Source organism: Antechinus flavipes, chromosome 3 (assembly GCF_016432865.1).
Source record: "Antechinus flavipes isolate AdamAnt ecotype Samford, QLD, Australia chromosome 3, AdamAnt_v2, whole genome shotgun sequence".
NCBI classification, from domain to species: Eukaryota; Metazoa; Chordata; class Mammalia; order Dasyuromorphia; family Dasyuridae; genus Antechinus; species Antechinus flavipes.
In genome coordinates, this window is record NC_067400.1 from 455,386,040 (window position 1) to 455,408,256 (window position 22,217).

At 43.7% G+C, this 22,217-nt stretch overlaps 1 protein-coding gene across 3 annotated transcripts in view; it reads right to left on the bottom strand.

Moving 5' to 3' along the window:
- MTUS2 (microtubule associated scaffold protein 2) overlaps positions 1 to 22,217 on the bottom strand; it is a 451,993-nt gene that overhangs the window by 9,911 nt on the left and 419,865 nt on the right. For all 3 annotated transcript variants that reach the window (XM_051986519.1, XM_051986521.1, XM_051986520.1), the window contains 3 exons: positions 14,664 to 14,737; positions 8,885 to 8,983; positions 2,516 to 2,635 (listed from right to left, as the gene is read on the bottom strand). In XM_051986519.1, coding sequence (XP_051842479.1) covers positions 2,516 to 2,635; positions 8,885 to 8,983; positions 14,664 to 14,737 — 293 coding nt within the window. The remainder of the gene's footprint in view (positions 1 to 2,515; positions 2,636 to 8,884; positions 8,984 to 14,663; positions 14,738 to 22,217) is intronic.

Here is a 22,217-nt window from a genome sequence, read left to right on the forward strand (position 1 = left end):
GTCTGCATCCAGAGAGAACTATGGAGACTGAATGTGGATCAAAACAATATTTCCACTTTGTTGTTTGTTTGCTTGTTTTTCTTGTTTTTTTTTTCTTTCACCTTTTGATCTGATTTTTCTTGTGTAGCATAAGAGATATGGAAATATATTTAGAAGAATCATACATGTTTAACCTGTATTGGATTGCCTGCTGTCTAGAGGATGGGGGAGGGTGTGAAGGAGGGAGAAAAATACAAGGCTTTGCAGAGGTGAATGTTGAAAACTGTTTTTGCCTGTATTTGGGAAAATAAGAAACCCACTCTGATTATTTAAATCCACATCTGGGACTCGCTTGTTGCCTGCTGACTTTATGTCTAGCAGGCATCCCGTGAGAGAGGCCATCCCCTCTCCTTACAGGGACATGACCTCCATAGGCTTTGGAGCTGGGCGAGAGTTGCTCTTGGAACAACTAAGTTGTGGTCTATCTGTGAGGCAAGGTGATTGGGGGAAATTACAGTGAAGCAGAAAAAAGCAGAGTTTAAAGAAAGAGGGGGGCTGGAGGAGGGACTGGAAGAGTTTCTTGTGTGATGAAGGCAGGTGATTTCCACCCCATCTGGTATCTAAGAGAATCCTGGAGTTTTTTCTTAATCAAGCGCCAACTCTGATTCCTACTCTAACCCTACCCTGTTATTCATAGAAGGGACACCGTCTAAGATCTACAGCTTCACAAAAATCTCAGAAAGGATGAAAGTTGGAAAGGATCTCAATGGTCATCTAGACCTTTGCTGTTGTCCCGTCACATTCAATTCTTTGTGAGTCTCTTTGGGATTTTCTTGGCAAAGATGCTCCATTTCTTCTTCCAGTTCATTTTACAGATGAGGAAACCAACGTAAGCAGAATTAACACAACTACTAAGCATCTGACTCCAGACGGGGCATTCTCTCCTGTGTACCCCCTGGCTACTCTGCACCTGGCCCTTCCTGGAGATGAAAGGAAATCCCGCTTTAACATATTAATGAAAGGCTTGACTAGCTTTAGGGACTAGCTCATCTTGATCCTCCTTGTGTCCCAGATTAGAAGAATTGTAGAAAGTTTAGAGGCTGTTAACTGAGATTTTCTCAATGGTCTTGCATTGTAGGAGGAAATAATTTATTGTATGGTGGAGAAAAATTATTTGTAGCTAAAGTGGTCATTAAGTCCCTGCCAAGAATGTACTTAATTCAATCCGGACTGGAGTCTTTATTTGCAAGCCTAATTCATTGATTTTCTCTTTCTCTATTTTATGCAAATAGGCAGACAGGAGTCTTTATTTGAAAGAAGCCTACTAGATAGTTTGAAAAATATTAAAAAAGTAAAGGACCTTAAATGCTGCAGGGTCTGTGAGCTGATTGTGCAGATTTCCTGTGTCACCAAATCCTTAAAATGGTGTACCAGCTCACTAGAGAGCTGACTGGTGAGATGTGCTAGTCACAGCCACCTGGATGGATGGACCATACCTTTTCCAAGAAGGAAGGATCAATTCAGTTTCTCTTCCTTTTCTGCACCCCTCCCCCCTCTTTTGTTAATGTTTTAGAGATAATCAGAGATGAGTGACTTGCTCAGGGTCATGGAGATCCTAGATGACTGAGGCTGGATTTGAACTCAGATCCTGCTGACTCTATGAACGGTGTTCTATTCATCGTGGCCCCTAGCTGCTCCCCTCAAATTTCTAACATCATGATTTGAAGGCCGGAAAAACTTTCTAACTATTAGTTATCCATCTGTTTTTCCTAAGAAGCGGCTGACGGTACAGTGTCTGGAGCACCAGGCCTGAAGCTGGAAGACCTGAGTTCAAACCAGTCCCTGACTTTCCCTAGCTGGGTAACCCTGGACTCTGTCTGCCTTAGTTTCCTCAACTATAAAATGGGGATAATAATAATACCTACTTCCCAGAGTAGTTGTGAGGATCAAATGCGATAAAATTCCTTTCTCTTTTTCCCCTTCTGACATTCAGTCCATATTTGTCTCTAGGTAAACTTCACCTAGTCATGCCCAGGTCTGCCTCTTGGGCACAGTCAGAATAAATCGAATCCCGCTTTCTCTGGAAGGTCCTTGAAGGATCTGAAGACCCCTTCTTCCCTCCCTGTGCCCCTTAGTCTTCTCTTTTCAAGGCTAATAATCCACAGTTTCTTCCACTAGTGCTGCCATAGCCGACTCAAGGCCCTTCACTCTTCTGCAGCTTATCTATGTCCTTCTTATCCGAGGGTGGCCAGAACCCAGAGTAATGCTTCTTAGGAAGGCTGATAAGGACCTTCCCTTCCCAGAAGCTGCACCTTTGTTTTGGTGGCTGCCCTCCATTCGTCCCCCAGCCCTCACCCAACCCAGACAGCCGGGTGCCCGCCTCCTGCACTTGTGATCTGCGAGCGGCAGGAGGCCCAGAGCTGAAAAGCTGGCCGCTCAGTTCCCTTAGCCCTGCTCTGGTCCAGAGCATTGCCAAGCCAGGACGACGGAGAGGAGATCACAGAAAACAGAACAGGCAGGTCGGGGGAGAACTGACCAGCTTTTCCAGCTCTATGATCTTCTTTTCCTGTTGATGGATCTGCTGATTCTTCATCTCCAATACTTGCTTCAGACTGTTCATGTCTTCTTCCAAGTGCTGGTAGGGAGCTAGTGCAACCTGCAGAGATCAGGAAAAGCAGCCACGTTACTGTGGTTCTTAGAAACACGAGTCAGTGCCCCAGATTCAGTAATCCCAGCCCTCCACGGTAAGATTTCTCTGAAAGATGGAATTCCTGAGTGAAGAAACTGTCTCTTATCAATACAGGTGAGCACCTTCCCTTTAGTTCATGATACCAGGGATTAACTAGAGGCGCTGAACTCTAAGATAATGGCCACTCATCTGTACATAAGCATCCCTGTGATCTCAGTATTATTATTATTTTTTAAATAACAGTTTTTTATTCTCAAAATATATGCAAAGATAGTTTTTGACATTTGCCCTTGAAAAATCTTGTGTCACCAATTTTTTCTCTCTCCCTTCCTCCCCTAGAGAGCAAGTGATCCAATATGTTAAACATATACAATTCTTCTATGGATATTTCCACATTTATCATGTTGCACAAGAAAAATCAGATAAAAAAGGAAAAAATTAGAAAGCAAAAAGCAAACAAATAGCAAAAAAGATGAAAAAACTACGTTGTGATCTGTGTATTAGTTTTAAAAAGGAATGTTATCAGGGGCAGCTAGATGGCACAAGTGCACAGAGTACCAACCCTGGAGTCAGGAAGGATCCCAGATATTTGAGACTTACTAGCTGTGTGACCCTGGCCAAATCACTTAACCCCAATTACCTGGAAGGAGAGGGGAAAGGGAAGGGATATTATCCGTGTTTTACTGTATTTTTATTTATTTTGTTAAATATTTCCCAACATTTTAAAATGGTTCCTGAAACATTATTGACCACCTGTTAGACACCTTTGGCCTTGAGGTTGGTTTGCCCAGGATTACATGTCAGTATATATCAGAGATGGGACTTGAACTTAGATATCCACAGCTTCAAGGTCAGCTCTGAATTAACTAAGCTACTTCAGCATATCCAGCACAGAAATACAAAAGAAGTCATGCATGTACTCCTGAACCCTCCCCTCTGGAAAAGCACAAGGCAAATGCTTGTTACTCTGCTGGAAACAGAAGATAAAGGGTCACACCATTTGGAGTAACCACTGATAAGGAAGCTGAGACCCGGAGAGATCAGGTGTCTTACAGATCTGGTCACCCAGCTCCCAGATGAGATCTGAGATCAGATCTTTTGAATTACAAGTCTGGCATGCAATTTGGTCCTTCCTTCTCTTTTCCCTCCTTCCTTCCTTCCTTCCTTTCCTCCCTCCTTCCCCTATCCATCCAACAAGCATTTATCAAATGCTGACTCTGTGCTCAGTACTGTGCTAAGCATTGAGGAGTACAAAGATGAGCATGTAGGAATCCCTATCCTAAAAGAATATATATTAAAATACTCAGAAAAGTAAGGAATAGGGACCCCCTACCTCCAATTTTACAGGTCTGGGCAAACGCTGGGGTGAGGAAAGTCTATGTGCTTTTTAAGCTGCACTTTCTGGCTCAGAGCATTGCCTGAAGCAGTAGTGTCAAACTCAAACAGAAATGGGGTCCACGAATCTGTATATCAGGATTCATTAAGCTCCATAATGACTCAATTTTAAAATGTAATGCTCTTTAGGTTTTATTGTGTCTTTATTTATTTTGTTAAAGAGTTCCCAATTACATCCTAATCCAGCTCTGCCATTCTCAGGCTTGCCGGGGTATTTGCAGACTCTAACCTATACCACAGGGAGCCTCTTATTTGTCCAGGAGCCTGGAAGGGTCTGAGGCAAGCCTGGAAGACCTGTATCAAGGCCTTAACGCCTTCTGCCCTTCACAGACGCAAATATGGAGTAATTTCTGATATAGGGACAGGGAGGGCATTAGAAACCAAGAAGGAAATGTTTTAGTTTTTTAAATGACTTACAAAATTCAAGAAGCAGTTCTTTCGAAATATTGTATGTAAAGAGTGTGATTTAAGCAACTAGCAGGGCTTTTTCAGTGGTCCATCCTTTCTTCCAAATAGAAGAAGTTGCTTGTTTTGATTTGCTGTGCATAACTGATAGATACTGCCTTGGACTCTATTTATGATGAAAGGGACAGTTACCTTCTGGCAATCTTTTTTTGTTTGTTTGTTTGTTTTTTGGCTGAGGCAATTGGGGTGTGCCCAGGGTCACACAGCAAGGAAGTGTTAAGTGCCTAAAGCCACATTTGAACTCAGGTCCTCCTGACTTCAGGGCTAATGATTTATCTACTGCGCTATCCAACTGCCCCCCTTTTTGCATTCTTTGTTAAAAACTTGTCAGAAATATGATCTAATTCTATTTTTCTCCCTCCCAGCTTCCAGCCAGATTAATCTGATACCTGCTATTCCTTGAAAACCACATTCTACCACCCATCTCTGTATTTTTGTACACTCTATGCACTTTCTTTTTTAAATTTGATTTTTTTCTTAAAAACTTTCTGAACATTTCATCAAATACAATGAATGTTTCCTTAAGCAAAGCAGTAAAGAAAAGGAGGAGTGTTCCCGAAGCAGTGGTCTCCGTGGGTGCATCCAGTTATCTGATAAACCCTGCATCTGCCCTTGAAGCTCCTCTCAGGTGCGGCTTCCCACAGCTCCCGCCTCCATCCCTGAGGGCACCACCAATTTTCCAACTGCACAGGTTCCCACCCTCAGGGTAATCTTCCCCTTTCTCACTCCTCACTTCCAGGCAGAGACTCACAGAATCCCCAACAACCCTGCACTCTTCCATTCTTCCCGCCCCTCAATCTACCAACCCCCTACTCCAGGCCACATCCATCACCTTTCACGTCAAGCATCACAATAACCTCCCCATTGGTTTCCCTTCCTTAAGCTTCTCTCCTCCACATAATTGCCAGTCATGCTTTAAAAGCACAAGGCTCCAGTCACTCTCTTGTTCAGGGATCTCTTGTGGCTCCCTCTTATCTCTAGGATAACCCGGAGGACAAAATGCAAACTCTGCTGCATGGCATTTAAAGGCTTTCACAAGTGGACTCCACTCAATTTATATATAATTTATCTAGTCTATATTAATCTCTTTCACACTCTGAGATCCAGCCAAATTGACCTTCTTGTTGCTGCTCCTCCATGACTTTTCATCTCTCATCTCCATGCCTTTGCACAGAGCTTCCCTTATGCCTGGGATGCATTTCTTTGCCTAGAAGTACTTAGCTTCCTTCAAAGCTCAGCTCAAACAAGACTTCCTCCATGAGATTGTCCCTGACCTTGCCAGCCTCCTTTTCTACCCTGTAATGGGTTGAGGCTTGAGTTGATGCACTGAGGTCCCAAGCACATGAGGCTAAATAGTAATTGGACCATACTCTATTAATATATAAGCTTGGAGAAAGAATGGCTCCCACCCACTCTTTGTGCAAGTCCTGATGTGTTGTATAGGAAATGACGATTTTGGTGGGTGGAAGCAGGGGAGTGGAAAAGAAAGGGGAGGAGAGACTGCTTGCATTGCCATTGCCACGACCTTTCTGTTTGTTTTCTCTTCTTTTTGCTGAGGCAGTTAGGGTTAAGTACCTTGCCCAAGGTCACACAACCAGGAATTGTTAAGTGTCTGAGGCTGGATTTGAACTCAGGTCCTCCAGACTTCAGGGCTGGTGCTCTACCCACTGAGCCATCTCCTCCCCTTAAAATAGATTTTACACACCACTGGCATACCCTTTAATCCTCAAGGACAGGCAATAGTAGAGAGGAGAAACAGAGACTTTAAGACGCTCCTCCAAAAACAAAAGAAAGGGGGAGCCACAGGTAACCCTAGAGAACTACTAAATCTAGCACTTTATACTATTAACTTCTTGATTTTTGACAAAGATGCACTGGCTCCAGCAGACAGGTTTTATAACCCACTGGAAGGGCAGTGTCCAGTGTGAGCAGCTCCACTATCTTTAGATAATCGCCAGGTGATGTGGAGAGACCCAGAAAGTGGTGAATGGAAGGGACCAGATAGGCTAACTGCTTGGGGGAGAGGGTTTGCTTGTATCTCTACAGGTGGAGAAGGAATCAGATGGGTGCCAACGAGCCGTATTCGCCTTGTCCATCGCAGAGAGACTGAGCAGACCCTTGAAACGAAGGAGAAGACCCAAGAAACATCGGGTGGTTCTGTTGCTGATTGTGCTCACCATTGAAAGAGTGTGGCAGTTATGGCGTTTGACTCATGGACATAGAAAATCATTGGACTTCAAAACCCTCAGAAATCATTGGATTCTCTGAGACATAAGACTTGAAAGCCCTCAGGAATCATTGGGTTTTCTGAGAAATGATAAGACTATTACAGGACTTCAAAATCTACTGGAATCATTGGATTCCCTAAGACAAAAAGACTTTTGCTGGACTTCAAAAACTTGGGGGGATCATTGGATTCCCTGATATGTGAAGCAATGGACAATAGATTGGTTTTGGACTATCTCTTGGCTGCTGAAGAGGTGTATGTGTGACTGCTGTTTACATACTCTCCTTCTAGGACTTCTGGCAATCTTTTACATCATAATGTTGATTTATATTGTTTGTTATACCGTTACTTGGGTGCAAAATTCATGTTTGTTACACCACATCAAGCCTGCACTGACTGTGGGGAGAGTCATCACTAATAGCCTCTGCGTTGTTGCTATGTGCTATGTGTTCCCATGCTGATGGGTTTGTGCATAATAAGACCCTTGAGCCCAGAAACCTGCTAGCAACCCCCACTTCCCTTTGGTGCTTTTCATCTCCCTTCCTTAGATGTCAGGGAGGGCGTGATTATCTCCTTTTTAGTGTTTTCACCTCCTTTCCTGAGAAATCAGGGAGGTTGTGATCACCTCCCCTTGGGGGCTCTGACCTCCCTGAGGAGTCAGGGATGGCATGATCACCTGTGTTCTAAAACAAAAGAAAGCGGGAGATGTAATGGGCTGAGGCTTGAGTTGATGCACTGAGGTCCCAAGCACATGAGGCTAAATAGTAATTGGACCATACTTTATTAATATATAAGCTTGGAGAAAGAATGGCCCCCACCCACTCTTTGTGCAAGTCCTGATGTGTTGTATAGGAAATGACGATTTTGGTGGGTGGAGGCAGGGGAGTGGAAAACTACCCCTTTCCCTATTACCTTGTTCTTCCTACAACTCTGTATACTTAGTCCCTGATGAACCCCTTCTACTCCTATTCAAGGTAAGCTCCTGGAGAGTCTTTCCTTTGGAAGTCACCTCCCATTTATTCTGCGTTTATAAGAACACATTTGTTTACATGTCATCTCCTCCATTGGAAAAAGAGTTGCTTGAGGACAGGGATATGTTTTTTCTTTCTTTCTTTCTTTCTATCCTCACAGCACAGTTCTAGGTATACAATAAAAGCTTGGTAAATGTTTATTTGCTGATTGATCTGAGTATGAGGACAATTGCATTTGGGCTTTTGTACCCCCAGTGCCCGACACAATGCCTTGCACACAACAGGTATTTAAGAAATGTTTGATGGTAGATTGAATTGCATTTATTTCACACACTTGTTTATTTATTTTGTCTCTCTAAAAGAATGCAAGACATATATAACCCATATCAAATTGCTTACTGTTTTAGGAAGGGGGAAAGAGAGCTGGGAGAAGAATCAGGAACCCAAAATTTTTAATAACATGAATGTTAATTGCTTTGACATGTAACTGGGAAAAATAAAATGCTATTTAAAAATAAAAGAATGCAAGTGTCCTGTTTGTCTCCATTCCCAGCACCTGCCTGGTGGAAGGCATTCAATAAACACTCATCGAATTAATGCATGACATCATCCCAAACAACACCTTGCCCACAGAGATGTTCAGTCTAGCTTCCCTCTGAAGGATGGAGCACATAGCATGAATGCAATAAAAACCATGGCTTGCTTTTAATGCTCAATCAGCACACAGCAGGAAGCCATTATCAGAAAGGTCCTCCCCGACCCAAATGAAGAAAACATGATTGTGAAATCAGAGAGTAACAAAGAGGGAAAATTTCAAGAAAAACAAGCATTTTAAAAATGCAAGGCAAGAAAATTTGCTAATTTCCTAAGAAAGCGGCCTCCACTTACCTGTGCATTTGTCACCCTCAGCCAGGATTGGGTGGGGAGGGGCAGGGGGCAGGGGGCATCCAGGCCGTGGGGGGCAAGCATAAACATCGCCGAAGGGTAGGTGGCCTGTGGCAGGCTGACACCGTGTCACGGCAGGCAGGGCTGCATTCAGGCAATGACCGGCAGCTAGCTGTCGCTTTTCTTTAGTGAGCCGGGGCAGGGCCAGCCGGGGCAACATGAACAAAAGGCACCCTCCCCTGGCCCCGGGGCCCCAGAAAAGGCCCTGGTTACCTCCAGCTGCTCCTCCGTGTTTCTTCTCAAAGCCTCCTCAAACCGCTTGGCTCGGTCCCGGAGAGAGTGGCTCTGGAAGGTGAGTGTGTCCACCTGGTCCTGCAAGAACAAGGGGAGAGGGGATCAGCGGTGGCAGGGCCGTGGGGACCTGGCCCTACAGCTTGTACCGTGAGGCGGTCCTGTCAGTTGTGAGAGGCCGGGCTTGCTGAGCGACCCTGGCCAAGTCAGCTGGCCAACAGGAGCCTCGGAGGGCCCGGCGGATGGAGTCTGGGCTTGGCCAATGTCCTCCTTTCCCCCTGATTTTCCTCTTATTGTAAGGAAAAAAAAAAGAAACCCGAGGTCCAGAGAGGGTCAAAGCTCAGATCGGAACCACGGTCATTCCGTTGAAAGCCAGAGCAGTTACTGCACTACCTCAGGAAGGTCTGAGTTCGCATCCCACCACAGACCCTGCTAGCTCTGGGAATCTAGCTTTTATCAGCATCAGTTTCCTCATCTGCAGAAGGGGATAACAGTACCTTCCGTCCAGGTTGCTGCGCCAAATACTCTATGTATTTATAAGCTTTGTAGGAACATGAGCCTGCATTATGATTATTATTCCTATTATAAAAACAGAGCCCCCCACCCCCCTCGCCGTGTTTCTTTCGCTTCCTTTTCTGAGGATTAAATCTAGAATTCTTCCTCACCCCCAGAGGTCCTTGATCGCAGAAGATGTCCCCTCGAGGGTCACCCACCCAAGAACTACAAACCCTACAGGTGATGAGAATCACTTTTCATGGGGCGCAGTATGGCCTCCTCGCCCGGTGGCATCCCATTACTCCAACTAGGCAGCAGAGGGCACCAGCAGCCTGAAGTCTAGGCTTGTCTCCGCCCCGGCAGAAGCACAGGAGACCCCTGGGCTGGTCTGCCCCTCTGCTGCGAGGCAGCGCGCCCCAGCACCCCAGACAGATGAGAATTCTTCCCCGTTTTGTGGCCCTTCCCAAAGGCCTTGGTCACTTGATTGGTGACTCATTCCACTGTGCCATCGCCTTCCCTGTCTGGGGAAATTTCTCCCTGGATCCCCGGATCTCCCTGAATCATGAAACGTGATAATAACAATAATAACAACAGCAAAACAACAGCAACTACACCTAGCTCGCATTTAGAAAGGAAACAGTTTAAAGCTCGGCAGAACCACAGACACCCTCTCATTTGCTTCTCCCCACATCTCAGGGAGCTACCCACTACACAGAAGAGACTGACGGGTTGAGATGCCCAGTGGATTTTCTAGATTCACACAGCAAATGAGCATGTGAAGAGAAGTCCCACGGCAGATCATCCTGGCTGGTCCATGGTGCCATCCGCCCTATCATGCTGCCTCAGAATAAGAGTCATCCAGTTTGATATCGAACTTCACTGTTCTGAGGCTCCCAACTACCCTATAAAGCAGTTATTATTCCCATTTTATAGATGAGCAAACTGAGACTCAGAACAGTGAGCTTAGTTGTCTGACGCCCAGGACTGGGTCCCGGATTCAAAATCAGACTGTCCAATTCCAAGGTCAGTTCTTTCCCTAGGATGTCATACTCCTTCGGCTTATAGGTCTAGAGCTGAAAAGGCCGCCCTCGGTGGCCATTTAGGCCATTGCATAGATGGGGAAATGGAAGATCTTGAAGGTTGCTCTTCAGCTGTTTCAGTGGAGACTGACACAATGCACCATTTGGGTTTTCTCCGCAATGACACTGGGGGGGCCTAGCATTTCCGTCTCCGGATCACTTAACAGATGAGGAAACTGAGGCAAATTGGGTTAAGTGCCTTGCCCAGGGTCACACAGCCAGGAAGCATCTAAGGTCGAATTGGAGTCTTCCTCAGTCGAGGCACTATCCACTGCACCACTGGAAGGTTAAATGTCCCTTAACCAGTGTTTGAAGTGAAGGGAACATTCAGGTGGAGATTATTCCCCACCCTCCCCAGGCTGGCAATCCTGAGCAGCGCCTCCTCCCCAGCCCCCCACTTAGCCCCCACAGTGTCAAGGCTGTTATAGACTCTCGGGAAGGGGAAGGAGGGCAGAGGAGAGACAGCGTCTTCTCCTCCATCAGCCTAGCTCACACGCTTGTGTCCGGCCTGACTGCTCCATTACGGGCCTTTACAAAGAAAAGGGACAGAGTGTGCCCACTAAGGGTCTTGATAAGCAGAGAGAGGCTCTCAACACTCTGCTCTTGCTCCAGAGCAACAGCTGAGTGGGTGTAGGGCGCTTCCTCCCCGTGCCCAAGGACCTGAGGGCACATGCATCCTGGGCTCAAGAGACTGGGTGCATGTTTCTTTGCATTAATGCCATTTCATTTTCCACAACAAAAGCCCCACACGGATATTCAATGCAAACATAAACACGTTAGGGCAACATCACTGTCACTGGGATTTTTCTGCATAACTGAACTGGGAAGAATAAATCAAGGCCCGTGGCAACTATTGCTGGGCCCCCAAGTGCCCATAGATTCTCATGCTGCTCCCTTCTCAAATATAACCATAAAAATACATGTTCTCTCCATGTGGCTTCAGCATTAAAGTTACTCAGGGCAAACAAAAGAGTATTTTTTCCCCCAAAGGCTCATCGCACACTTCACCTGAAACATTAGGATGGAATCTTTCTGCCAAGGCCCCACATCTAGCCCACATCTGGGAAGCTGACAAAGCAATGGTGAGATAGAATGGCCTCCAGCTGCTCCCAAGCAGGAGTCTTGTGAGCCAAGAAGACAAATGTGTGAACTTGCCCACCTTGACTTCCCCAGGTGCCTTTCCCAGGGGTGGGAGGAAGCTAGGTTCCATGCTACTCCCCTCACATTAGGGTGAAGGAGGGCACAGAAAGTGTCTTCTCAAAACCTGGTATCCGCTTTAGTACCCATAGCAGTTCCCTACACAAAGTAGATATTTAAGAAGTAGCTGCTGAATTTCACAACAAAAAATCTCCAGTTTTGAGAAGGTAATTTAGGTGAAATCCAATTTGACAGATTTTAAAATTAAAATATAGTCAATTAGCCTTTTTTTTTTTTTTTTGCTGTAATGATAAAGTTGTGTGTCATCAATAATGGAAAAATCATGTCTATTTGTGTTTTGATGTGCTGATTAGTTGGTGGTCAGACAACAGCTCTATCTATCTTCCTAATTAAAGGTTGACTCCAGCTATTTGTGTTCCCTGAGGACAAACATTAGTGGAGGGTTTAAGACTAACCACAGGAGTGTGAAATGGGAGGAGTGAGTAGCAGGAGAGAATAGTTTGGGATTATAATTCACTTTCCCAAGATAATTTACAAATCGGACAGTTTACCGTAGAGATACATGGAATTGGAAGGCGAACAACTAGGCAATCTACTGGAGCAGTTTCTCATTTTAGGATTTCCCCGTATCAGCGTATTTAATGGCTAACAGTACTGTGTTTCTATGATCCTGCATACTAATCTCTGGTCAGGACAGCCAACATGATTTATTTTTTCACCCACATAAACCAAGAGTGGAAAATAAGCCACTTATTTTCTAATAATAATTTTGTGATAATAGCTGCCATTTAGTGCATTGAGACTCTGCAATTTACTTTGTACATGTTATTTCCAAGATCTTTATAGCAGCTAGGTGAGTTGGGCAATTTAGGCAGTATTCTTTCCATTTTACAGATGAGGAAACTGAGGCTCAGATAGGATAAGTGACTTGCAAGTCCAATAGGAGGCAGGATTTGAATTCTGGCAGATTGGAAAGTCAATTAGCTTTCAAGTCCTATCCCAATGATAAATATTTGTGTGGCCTTAGGCAGATCCTATTAAGCTTGTGAATTTGTTCCCTCATCTGTAAAATGAGGGGCTAGGTTAGAGGGATCCCCTTCCAGCTCTATGAGTCCAAATGTCTTTTGAGTCCAAGGTTATAAGGATTCTTTCCCCTATTCCATATTTGTGTGGAGAAAAAGGAGAAAATGTTATTTGTTTATGCATTAGGATGATAGGAGAAACCACAACATAATTCTAAGACTCGGGTGAACTTTTTTTGTGGGGGAGGGGAGAAGTCCTAATTTCATTTTGTAGGGAATTCCTGGTTTTGGTAGAACTTGCACCGAGGCAGATCAGAAACTTAAAGAGTCATGAAGAATTGACTGGCCCTGGAGAGGCTCAGTGACTTGCCTAGGGGCTCATACTTTACAAATAAACTTGCCCTGACTCACCTTCTCACTTCATCATAGTCATCATTATAACAATAATGATAACTAAAGCTTATCTAGGCCCAACTGTGGGGGGGCCTAGAGTTCGGAAGGCTCATCTTCTGGGGTTCAAATCTGGCCTCAGATACCAGCTAGCTGTGTGACCCTGGGGAAATCACATAACTGTTTGCCTCAGTTTCCTCATCTGTAAAATGAGCCGGAGAAGGGAAAGACAAATGACCCTTTGTTACTAAGAAAACCCCAAACGGGCCTGAGGGTTGGACACAACTGAAATGATTGAACAACAACAACAAAACCCCTGTCTCAGGAGCTGTATAAACATCATCCCATTGATTCCTCACAGCTACCTCCTGAGGTAGATGTTGTTATTTTTTCACAAGATGAGGAAACTGAAGGAAATAGGTTAAACTGCTCGCCTGGGGTCACCCAGCTGTGCCAGGCTGAATCTGAACTCCGGTCTCTGACTCCCCACTCCACCTGACTGTCGCACTTAGTAAAAGAACAGGGACGCGACTAACCGGAGCTTCGGGGACCGTTCCCTCACGACTGACATGCTGTCCCTGCAGTCCTCATTTAGCAGATGCCCCGGGTCTCTCTATCTCTGGAAGGCAGGGGACTGAAAGAGCAGGTAACCACAGAGCCCGGCTTTTCCCCTTTAGGGGCAAAGTAGGCAGAACAGTTCAATGTTTCACATCAAGCATCACAGCTCGAGGCCTTGGAGAACACCTGGATCCAACCACACTCTCCTTTGTGTAAGTGAAGAAAGCCTTCTTCCATTGGGACATGGACTTTCAGCTGATAGGATGGGGGACAGAATAAAACATTCTGGGTCTCTTCTGCTTCTCCTCCCTTCCATTTATTCACCAGAATAAATGTTTTTTGTTTAACTGTCACAGCCGACCTTAAACAATGTAGTTTAAAAATATATATATTATATAGCTCCCAGCCGAGCTTTTCCATAGAGGAGACATGTGGGAAATAACAGGAAAAACAACTATCTGGGCCAGAAAGAGAGGATGGCCTTGGCTGACTATTTTGGTCTCAGCAGGGCTAGGTGTTAAGAGGCAATAAATAGTCTAAGTAGCTGCTGATTCAGCAAGTAACTAGGAGCAATGAGGGGAGTATATTTTCTGATGGCCCCAAACTGCAAACACATATGGCAAGTGCTGACAGGTAATAAAAAGCCTGCTTGAGGTTAAAGAAGCAAAAATTGGACTCCTCTTAATTGGGTTTCATCACTACTCATTTGCTGTGTGAAACTTGTTTTTTTCACCCATCTCTCTGATTGTGTCTCTTCCTCCTTCTCCTTCTTCCCCTCATCTAACTGTGGGATCGTCAAACCTCTGTCCTCAGTCCTCTTAAGTTTTCTCTCTTGAACTCATCTCCCTTGGCTCTGGGCATTCTGGTCTGTTCCCATAGGTCTAATAATCACCTCTAAACCAATAGCTCTTCCATCTCTATCTTTCCCGTTGCCAACTGGACATTTCGTCCCTGTGCATCTCCTCTGCCCAGCACAGTGCTCTATACCCTGTGGGTTGGAGGATGGTAATGATGCTGACACTTCCCCGGCTACAGTAAGTAGATAATGGAAGTATTAACCTGCAGTGACAGCCGCAGTTTTTCAAAACTGTCTTCCAATTCCTTCTTTTCAAGCTCATGGGCAGACATCAGTTCTAGGGAGAAGAAAGGAGAAACAGGTTGTTAGACTGGAACCTTAGGTGTGGGAGCGGCTTCTTTCTCCCTCAGGTGAGGGCACTAGTGAGTCCATGCAAGCCAGCCTGGGATTTGTGAGAACTGGGGTGCTGAGTGCCTGGTTCGGAGCACGGGACCCTACAAGTCACCATCCCTCGGCATACAGGTCAGAAAGATCATGATGGGCCAAAAGTCACAAAGGCGGCAGGGGTCAGACCACTTACACAAAGGCAGAACAGGGATTTGAACCCAGAACCGCTGATTAAGGCATCGTTCCCACTGTGCCTTGCGAGGTTCATTTTTATAACATTACATACTATTACTGTGTTGTGACTTTTCTTTACAATGCAGTTCCCTTCAACAAGAGATCATCCCACGGCTGCCATCTGGAGGAAGAGAGAAAACCTTCAGCATTCACCGTCCCAGTCAGAGCTGACCAAGTTCTCAAGTCTTTCCTTATGGCAGACCAGTCCAGTGGTTTAACTTTTCAATGACCTTATTTCCCCCTGTATTACAGTAATTCCAATGAGAGACTCTTCTGAAAACACTGAAAGACAGCAGCAATCTGGTCAATGCAGGGATCATTCTTGACTTTACCAGTAAAGTAGACCACTCGCCTCTTAGTAGAAAGGTGATGGGTTATGGGCACAGAACGAGGCACACATTATCACATATGGCCAGCGCACTGGTTTGCTACAACTACTTTTGTTGTAAAGAAAAATTCTGGAGGTTGTGATTGGTTGAGGGGTGGAATAGTGATCTTATTTGTTAAAGAACAAAGGAAAAAATCCTTCTGTTGAGGAAAAGAGATTGTTTTAAGGTCAGAGAGACTGTCAGAAAACAGAGGGATGGATTGGACCCAAAGTATGTAATCACCCTACTCAAGCAAAGATTAAATTTTAAGATGCTTCCATCAGGGAAAAGGACCAGCTGAACCCTCTTTATAGTGTTTGGAACAATTGTTCTCAGTGGGTCAGTGTCAACACAGCAGCAATTTGTGGGAGCTAGGCAAAAAGAAATGTCATGTAAATGTTATTAAGAAGATGGGAGCCCATTTTTCTCCAGACAGGAAGAGTCTCATTAGTCAGGGTTAAGCCTATCTCATTCTGACTAGGCAAGCAATTTGTTTTCTTGTTCCAACTGATGAGAAGAGAACTCTCATTAATCAGTCCAGACCCTATGCTCAGAGCAGATCACTGCCTAGGAGCAGCTATTAATTACACTTCTGCCTAGCATGGTCTGCAATTAGGAAGAACGCTGAGGTTTTATGTGAATCCAAATATTCTGACTAAAACTGGAGGAAGTCCTTTGTCCAGAAGAGCAGTCACAAATTGGACTGAAGAGTGGATTTATGTCTGGGAGAAAATCATCTATCACCAAAGTTCTCAGTATGTTTCACAAGCATCCTTTTATTCTATTTGGAAACAGGCAGTGAGGAGTACCATCAACTCCCAAATAAGGGGTTGTAGCTAACATCATGCATAATGACTTGATAACATATATAATTTAATGGCCCCAGATAGGGTGACAGAAGAAAGAACTTTCATTAGTCACAATGAAGCCGTTGGCCACATACTGGGGCCCATCAACGAGAGCCATCCAAGAGAAAACTGAGAAAAGTGAGCCACAATCAGGCTCACCACATTGTTCCAAATTTGTCTTTTCAGAAAACCACTTCATAAGAAGACATTTTCAAATTAATTCAAAGCCCCTGTTGAAAAGAAAATTCCATGTCTATACTTGAAGATTTCTAACCCGATACCAAATATTGTGCCCTCTTCTTTCTGTGTTGGATACTAACATGGTATTCCACTTGTCTATTTCTGCCTTCAGAGGCTGTTTTTTCACTCCATGGAGAGAAGGTCTAACACTGAGACCTCCCTTTCTAGTGGTTTGGGAGGGAAGAAGGGCATTCAGTAGGGAGGACCAGGAAAGGTTTTGTGCAGAAGGAGAGCTTGAGCTACATCTTAAAGGAGGTGAGGGGCTCTAAGAGATAAAGATCAAGAGACATGGGGACAGCCAGTGAAAAAGTGTAGCAATGGGACGTGAAGGGCTGTGTGTGAGAAACAGTGAGGACAGTTTGGCTAGGTCACAGAAATGGGAAGGGAAGTATTGTCCAGTGACATGGGAAAGCTGCATTGGCTCTGGGTTGTATAGGGCTTTAAAAGCTACACATGAATGTGTGTATTAACTCAGAGGCCATGGGAAGATGCTAGAATTGATTGAACTTGAATGGTCACATGCAAGTGTAATAAAAATAGCTTCAGCAGCAATGTGCAGCATGAACTAGAGAGACCACTTAGGAGGCTGTTATAACAATCAAGGCAAGGTATGAAGAACTAGAATTGTAACTGTTTAAGTAGAGATAAAGACTTGGATTTGAGACATTATGAAGACAGAATAAAATCTGACAATTAATTGGTTATGTGGGCTGAGAAGGAACAAGCATTTTAGAACAATCCCTGGGTTATAAACATGAGTGATGGGAGGATGGTAGACAAAGGGAACTTTGAAAGAGGAGAGATTTGGGGTAGAAATGAGTTAATTTTTGAACAAGTTGATTCTGGGGTATTTCCTAGACATCTAAGATAAAATATTTGATAGGCAATTGGTGATGTGGTACTGAAGCTTGAGATGAGAAATTAGGGCTTGATATATAGATCTGTCTAGAAGTGATAATTAAATGAGAGAGAGAGAGAGAGAGAGAGAGAGAGAGAGAGAGAGACAGACTATATAGATGAATGAGAGGAAAAGAAAAGGATCATCAATTATAAGGAAAGGGGCTAGGACAGAAGCTTGGGAACACCTACATTTAAGGGGTATATAATATGGCTGATAAATCAGTCAGCAAAAGACACCAAGGAGTGGTCAGGCAGGTATAATAACTAAGCGAGAGCAGTGCCACAAAAACCAAGAAAGTGTCCAGGAATAGTGATTGGTCAACCATGGCAAATGCAGCAGGCAGGTCAAGAAGGATTAGACTAGAGAAGACCATCATATTTGGCAATAAAGACATCTTTGAAGAAGGTAGTTTCAGTTCAGTGTGATGAACTCATTTAGTTAAACTTCAGAGTTGAGGAGTGAGTGAAAGGAGAGGAAGCAGAAACAAGTGAAAATAGCTTTTTACAATGAATTTGGTTGAGAAAAGGAGGACAGATAGGAGTGTAATTTGAAGAGATGGCTGAATATAGTGAAAGTATTTCAAGAATAGGGAGACCTGGGTGTATTTGAAGGCAGTAAAGAAGTAACTGGTAGATAGAGAGAGGATAAAGATTGCAGGAAGAGGGGATATGATCTACTGGAAAAGCCAGGCGGGTTGGGAGCAAGGGAATATGTAGAAGGATTGGTCTGGCATAAAGAGACATTTATGTCAGAGATCAAGAGAAGGGAAAGAAAAGAGAGGAAGCTCACATCAAATGCTCTCAAATTTCTCAGTAAAGTAAGAAGCAAGGTCCTCAGCTGGGAGATAGTGGGGAATGGAAAGACAAGTTCTGAAATAGTTTGTAAGGGGAATGAGATAGGGAATAAATTAAAGAGGAGTAAAAGGACTTCCTTGTTGCAGCTAGAGGTTAGATAATCTGAATTTGTAATGTATCAGTCAGCATGGCAGTGAGACTTCCCCAAGCAGCATTCAGTGGCTCGTGAAAAGAAATGAAGGCAGATGGTGGCAGTAATCCACAGCTGTGTTTTGGCAGACAAATGAGAACAGGACAAGAAGGCAAGGGGCTCAAGATCAGAGGACAGCATAAAGTTGAAATGCCTAACAACTGGGACGAGTCTGATTAAGGAGGAAAGTGAAGTCAGAATAAGGGTAATTGCCTGAGAAAGTACCAAGGGGTGGAGGGCTTGGAGATCTTGATAAAGAGAAAATAAATAGGTTTTAGGAGGTATGAGGTATAAGGGGAGATGGAATGAGAGGAAGTTATAGTCAAATAGGGTTTCTAATAGAGAAATGGAAATCACATTAAAAACCAATGAAGATTTATTAACAGTTACTTAAGGGAGCATTAAAAAAAAAAAAAAAAGCTAGTCCTTGTTTTCTGAGACCTTAAATTCTAATATGGTGGTTGAAAAAGGAGAGAATAAAGGATGCCTAATTTTAGTCCCATCCTCAAAAAGAAAGCTTCAGGATGAACTCATCAGTGAAGAGAATTTGCAGAGGTGGAGGGAGAAGGCAGCTGAGATATGGTGGTGGATCCCTTTGATATTGGTGAGATTCAGTGAATGACCATTCCTACAGGTGTGGTGGAGTAAAGGGATAGGTCACAGAATTTATGGAGGAATTGGGAGCTGAGTATGACAGTACATTTTAGATTATTATTTTCTCCATACTATCTTGGTAAATACTTATACTAAAACCAAACTGAGAGTACTATGTGATAGTAAGTGGGGAACAGAATGGTGGGTGCTTATGAGTAAAAAACTAACAAGGACAAGATCAAAGAGACAAAGGAGTCACACATACAAAAATATTTATGGCATTTCCTTTCATATATAACTATAACTATATATGTATATAACCTATAACTGGAAACCAAGGGATTGTCTACCTCTTATTAAGGAATGGTAAATAGACTGTGCTATATAAATGTAATGGAATATTATTGTCACAAAAAATGATAAAATGGAGAGTTTCAGAGGAATCAACTTAGAAACTCATTAGCTTTATAAGATTTCATAGAGTAATTCAGGCTGTTTATACGTTATTTCCCATTCTTGCTTTATAAAAGATGCATCTATTTCCTTTTCAATCCTTACTCTATGTTTATTTTCTCAACAATACCACTCAAGCTACTTCTTAACCCTAGACCATCACTGGGCCCTCCTGCCCCTATCTGGTATGACTCAGGCTCATCCCTGTGATTTTGGTTCACTTTTGACGTTCTGTTGAGAATCCTGTGATGTGAAGAAGACCCTGGGTTTCTGAAGGCTATGATCAGGGAGCACAAGCTCTAGTAGGTTCTACCAGCCTGGAAAGGGTTCCAGTCCAGCCCTGGCAAAGGGATGGGTTTGCTTTCCAAAGACTAGCCTAACTAAGTATGGAGCGGCTCGGCTCCGGGAGTCTGGCAACCAGGTAATGAATTTTTTTTTTTAAACCAACGAAACTCATGAAAAGGAGATACAATCCAGTCCTTAATACTTTGTGACTCTCTTCTGCTTCTGCCGTGACAATAGCATAGGGAGAGAAAAAGGCAGGAGATGTTAAGGATGAGTCCTTAGACTATCTAGATGTGTTAATGTAGCTGTTGAAACTCTAAATGGGAGATCCTTTTCCAGCCCTATGAGTGAACATTCTATTGGAAGAACTGGGTGACATAAATCTTAACATTTTGAATACAAACAGAGCCAAAAACAGGAGGAAATTCTAGTTAAATGGAAGAATGGTTTATAGGTTCTCCTCCATATTAAGAAACTGGTGTCATTTATTTTATTGTTAAAGAAATATGACTTCATATACTCATTTGGTCATTTTGCATAGCAGGTCTCATGATAAATATTTGCCAAATGATCATCATGAAAATATTTGCAGCCTATGCCCAAAAATCTATTGTGGATTAGAAGAAAAGGTATATAAATTCTGCAAACAACATGACAAGTTTCCTCCAAATTTACTTTGTTTCCAAACATTTACTTTGATTCTTTGGTGACTTTAATATAAAGGTAGAATTGGGGAAGGATGGCAAAAAATATGGGAAAGTAAGATTCAGGAGATAGAAATAAAAGACCAAAGGCTTATCATCTGCATAGAAGTTTCACAATCATGTCATGAATATTTTCTTTGAGAAAAGAATAGAAAATGCTGGATACAGCAAATATTGAACAAAAATGCAAAAGATAAAATAGATTAAAACTCAGAAAAAATAGGAAACAGTTTATAAGTAATATGACTAGAATGTGCCTATGTAGAATACTGACTTGTTAGGTTAAAGATAAAAGTCAGTCAGAAGCTAGAATAATAAGAACAAGAAAAAAAATATGATGTGCATGTAGTACTGCCTGATCAATTTAAATAAGCTATTGAAACTGAAAAATGAATTAAGAGCATTTATTAAGCATTTTCCATGTGTCAGGCATAGTGCTAAGCAGTGGGGATAAAAATATAGAAGTGAGACAGTCTTTGTCCTCAAGAGGCTGGCTTATATTTGGATGGGGGATTCAATACATGTAGGACACTGAAGGAAGCTTTGGTCTGGAGAGTCATGGGGGGATTTCAAGAGGACTTGTAGGGAAGTTAACTTTCACGAACTTCTCTTGAACAATGGTATTCTTTTGATTACTGTGCCCAGAAGTAGAAAATAGAAAAGAAGCATGTGGGTGAGGGCAGTGCGGGAGACAAGTAGTTGGAGGCAAGATGGCTAGGCTGGGGAGATAGGATTGGGTTGATAAAATGTGAAACGAATCTAGCTAGCTATAATGGGTTGGTGAATTTGCACACACACACACACACACACACACACACACACACACACACACCCCAAGACCAGGCCCAGGACTGGAGGTTCAGAACTTCCCTAGTGATTAGGGATATAGTGTCTGGAAGTTTAGTCCAGAGGACACTGCACTACCAGGTGCAGAAAAGCAGTGCAGGGGAAGGGGCAAAGGCAAAAAGACTTGGGCAGATGGTGGAATGTGACTGATAATTTCACACAAAAGTTTAATGGTTGTAAATGAGTTGTCATATCGAGGAGACCAAAATATTCAAAAATCTGCCTTAGCAAACACCTGGCCCATGAGAAGGAGCGAGTAACTCTGAGGGAGAGACAGGAAGGCACAGGCCAGGAAGGGCAAACCATCTCCTCCAGCCCCTCTCCCCAGAGCTTCTTAGACACAGCAGTGTCTGTCTAGGAGCCTCCGAAATAGCACCGGTGAGCACTTCAGGGGAGCACCTCTCACTGAGAAGGGCCCTGCCACCTCCATTACCACTCACATCAAGTGCTGGCCACCTACTGCGGCGGAGGCAGAGATGGGAGACCCCCTGGAGCAGCAAGTCACCTTGGAGAAAAAAGCAGCAGCAAGGGCTAAGCGGCTCAGACCACGCACCCTCTACCCTGAGCACTAGCTCTTTTCAGGGACCCCTGGGCCCGGCGCTGGCTCCCCGGCTACCAGCTTCTGGCTGCCTGTCAAAAATGGGCAGGTAAAAGCCCTAAAGTATCCCAAAGAGCAGTCCCCTCTGGATCGCCATCCCTGCTATCATCTATAAGCTTCATTATGGGAAGGCAAAGTTCTCCCTCATGGAGATGGAGCATAGCAACTGCCTATACTTTCATGGTTGCCATAGCTACGGAAGACCTTGAAAAATTATATTACTACTACCAAAGATTTTATCACCATCAAACGACTCAACATCAGAAGTGGATGTGACTTTTTACAAATGTAAATGAGATTAAAGAAGATTTATTATCATGTTTTGGCACTGTACCTTAAGGACCACAGGGCCTTTCTATCTGACTTACTGCTGGA